Source organism: Gekko japonicus, unplaced genomic scaffold, assembly GCF_001447785.1.
Source record: "Gekko japonicus isolate JY-2015 unplaced genomic scaffold, Gekko_japonicus_V1.1 scaffold4456, whole genome shotgun sequence".
NCBI lineage: Eukaryota > Metazoa > Chordata > Lepidosauria > Squamata > Gekkonidae > Gekko > Gekko japonicus.
Window position 1 is genome coordinate 68,400 of NW_015173823.1, and position 2,665 is coordinate 71,064.

General features: G+C 43.5%; 1 protein-coding gene across 1 annotated transcript in view; it reads right to left on the bottom strand.

Annotated features, from left to right (window-relative positions):
• The window catches only part of LOC107120831 (cytochrome P450 2C30-like), a 28,984-nt gene that overhangs the window by 16,716 nt on the left and 9,603 nt on the right, over positions 1-2,665 (bottom strand). Inside the window, exon 4 of the mRNA XM_015423602.1 lies at positions 1,662-1,822. Within this exon, the coding sequence (XP_015279088.1) occupies positions 1,662-1,822 (161 nt within the window). The remainder of the gene's footprint in view (positions 1-1,661; positions 1,823-2,665) is intronic.

Genomic DNA, 2,665 nt, shown 5'->3' on the forward strand with positions numbered 1-2,665 from the left:
AGTTTAAAGGGAAGTGTTACAGCAGTCGGGTTGAAGTGGAAATTGCTGTTCTGCACATGGGCAAAAATTTTAGTTCTACAGATGGCTGCCTGTGCACATCCCCAAACTGAGAGAAAGAGAAAAACCAACACCGATGCACGCTCCTGTGTGTGGACGGCAGGGACGCGATGTGGCTGCGCAGCGATCCGGAGCAAGGAGGTAAGTGTGATCGCGATTCTCCAGGTTAAAAAAAAATGCATCAGGACCAGAGCAATTTAAACCGCTCCCAGCACGCCATCTGACCGCACGCTAAGTATATCAGTTTCCCATGATCCACTTGGTTTTGTTCATTCTGTGCTATGGTCTGCGGCTCTTGCCCACTTGCCCAGGATCTTCCTTTATTCAGAGCGCTCATACAGATAGTCTTCTCAGGAACACTTATTAGTTGTGCTTGATCACTATCTAGTCTATTATAGGTTAAGAAGAAGAAGAGATTGGATTTATACCATGCCCTTCACAACGTGAAGGAGTTTCAGAGCGGCTTACAAACGCCTATCCCTTCCCCTCCCCACAACAGACACCCTGTGAGATAGGTGGGGCTGAGAGAGCTCTTTTGAGGACTGCTCATGAGAGAACAGCTCTAAATAACTGTAACTGACTCAAGGTCACACCAGCAGCTGCATGTGGAGGAGTGGGGAATCCAACCCAGTTCTCCCAGATGAGAGTCCACGCTCCTAACCGCTACACCAAACTGGCTTTTGGTAATGATGTTTTCATTGTTAAATAAATGTTTTTATAGTTAAATTAAATATTCTGTAGTTGTGTTTTTATTGTTAAATTTGCTGTATAATTATGTTCAGTAACCAATGCTCCCTCTAAGCTGTGGAGTCTACTTTGTGAGCTCCTGGCATTAAAGTGGCGAGCCAGCAATTTGGCTACTGCATCAATTAGTTTTCTCTGAAGCCATCTGAGCTAAGAGAAAAATGCGTGAGCCGGAGGCTAAAAAACTGTGAGCTAGCTTACACTCACTCAGCTTAGAGGGAACACTGTCAGGAACTGTTGTGTACTGAGCCTAACCTTGTCAGACCCAGCTTGGAGTCGCAGAACAATAGCCTGCTAGGATCCTGGGATAAACCTATCGCCCAGGAGTGCCTCTGTAAATAACCTATCATGGGGAGTGGGCAGTGTTCCCTCTAAGCTGAGTTAGTGTAAGCTAGCTCACAGTTCTTTAGCCTCCGGCTCACACCTTTTTGTTTTTGCTCAGGAATGATGGCTCCAGAGCAAACTGATTTATGCCGTAGCCAAATCACTTGCTCACAGCTTTAATGCCAGTAGCTCACAAAGTAGAGTTTTTGCTCACAAGACTCCACAGCTTAGAGGGAGCATTGGTAGTGGGTATGTGTGGGGTGGGGTGTTGGGTGCAAATTTAAGCAGGGCTCCAGTCCTGCCAGTTTGTCTTTAGTTTGAGCTGTTATCACAATAAAGCATGAGCTGATCACTAACGCATGTCGAACCCAGTACATTTCGGGAACTATGTTTTAATTGTTTAAACCGTTGCGTAATTATTGCTGTAACCCGCCCTGAGCTCTGCTGTGTGGGGGAGGGAGGGCCAGAAATTCAACAGAGTACAATAAATAATAAATTACATGGATAGGCACAAGGCTAAATGAAAAGATGCTCACCCTGCCCCACGAAGTGGACGGGACAAAGATGATTAAGTAGATGGCTTTTATCATCTTGTCGAGAGAGTGGTCCTCGTCGCTAAAGCGGTGACCGAACACGGCGGCGCAGATGACGTTGGCGACAGCATGGATCATGTCTGGCTTAGGCTCAAAAGCTGACCCTGGGGATACAAGAGAAAGGGACCGATCTTGACCTGGAGATTTATCAGTCGGAGGGTTATTATTATTATTTTTTTTGCAAAGAATACGTGGGAAAAAAGGAATAAAGGAAAGCAGCATGGAGCACAAGGTTATCCGTAGAATCCAATGTCACAAAGACTTACTTTTCTTCTGAATTTGTATGAAGAGTTAAACTTTTTTTTAAGTACCCATAGGTACACTTTTATTAATTTTTTATAATCTACAACAAACAAATCTACACACTACAAACAGACACTCTACTACACATAACGTATATACCAAGAGTGCAGTTACATTATATGCTTATATGCAATTACTTAGTTAATAAAAACGCTATATCAAACACTTTCCATTCTTCTGTCTTCTGTGTTCTCAAGTCCATTGCGCTATCATTGCCTAATCTTCTATTACATTTGCATTATACCAATCATAAAACTTTCCCCATGTTTTTTGAAATGTCCACTCTTTGCTTAATCTCATTTCTAGAGTCAGTTTATCATTTTCTGCTGTTTCAAAAAGTTTATTCACAAACTCCTGTTTCGTTGGTATCACCATAGTTTCCCAATATTTGGCATATAAGATTCTTGCAGCTGTCATCATATAAACAGTCAAATACCTATTCTCTTTTTCATAATCCTAACTCTTCTTCTATGAAGAGTTAAACTTTTGTGTGTGACTATCCTCTGTGTTAATAGACTATACACAAGAAAGAAGACCCGCGAAACTCGTGCGGGGGGGAACTCAAAACTCAGCGGGCGGAGGAGGAACCAGCAGGAGCAGGTAAGCTTCCCCCCCATCCCACCGGTTCCTCCCCCGTCTCCTCC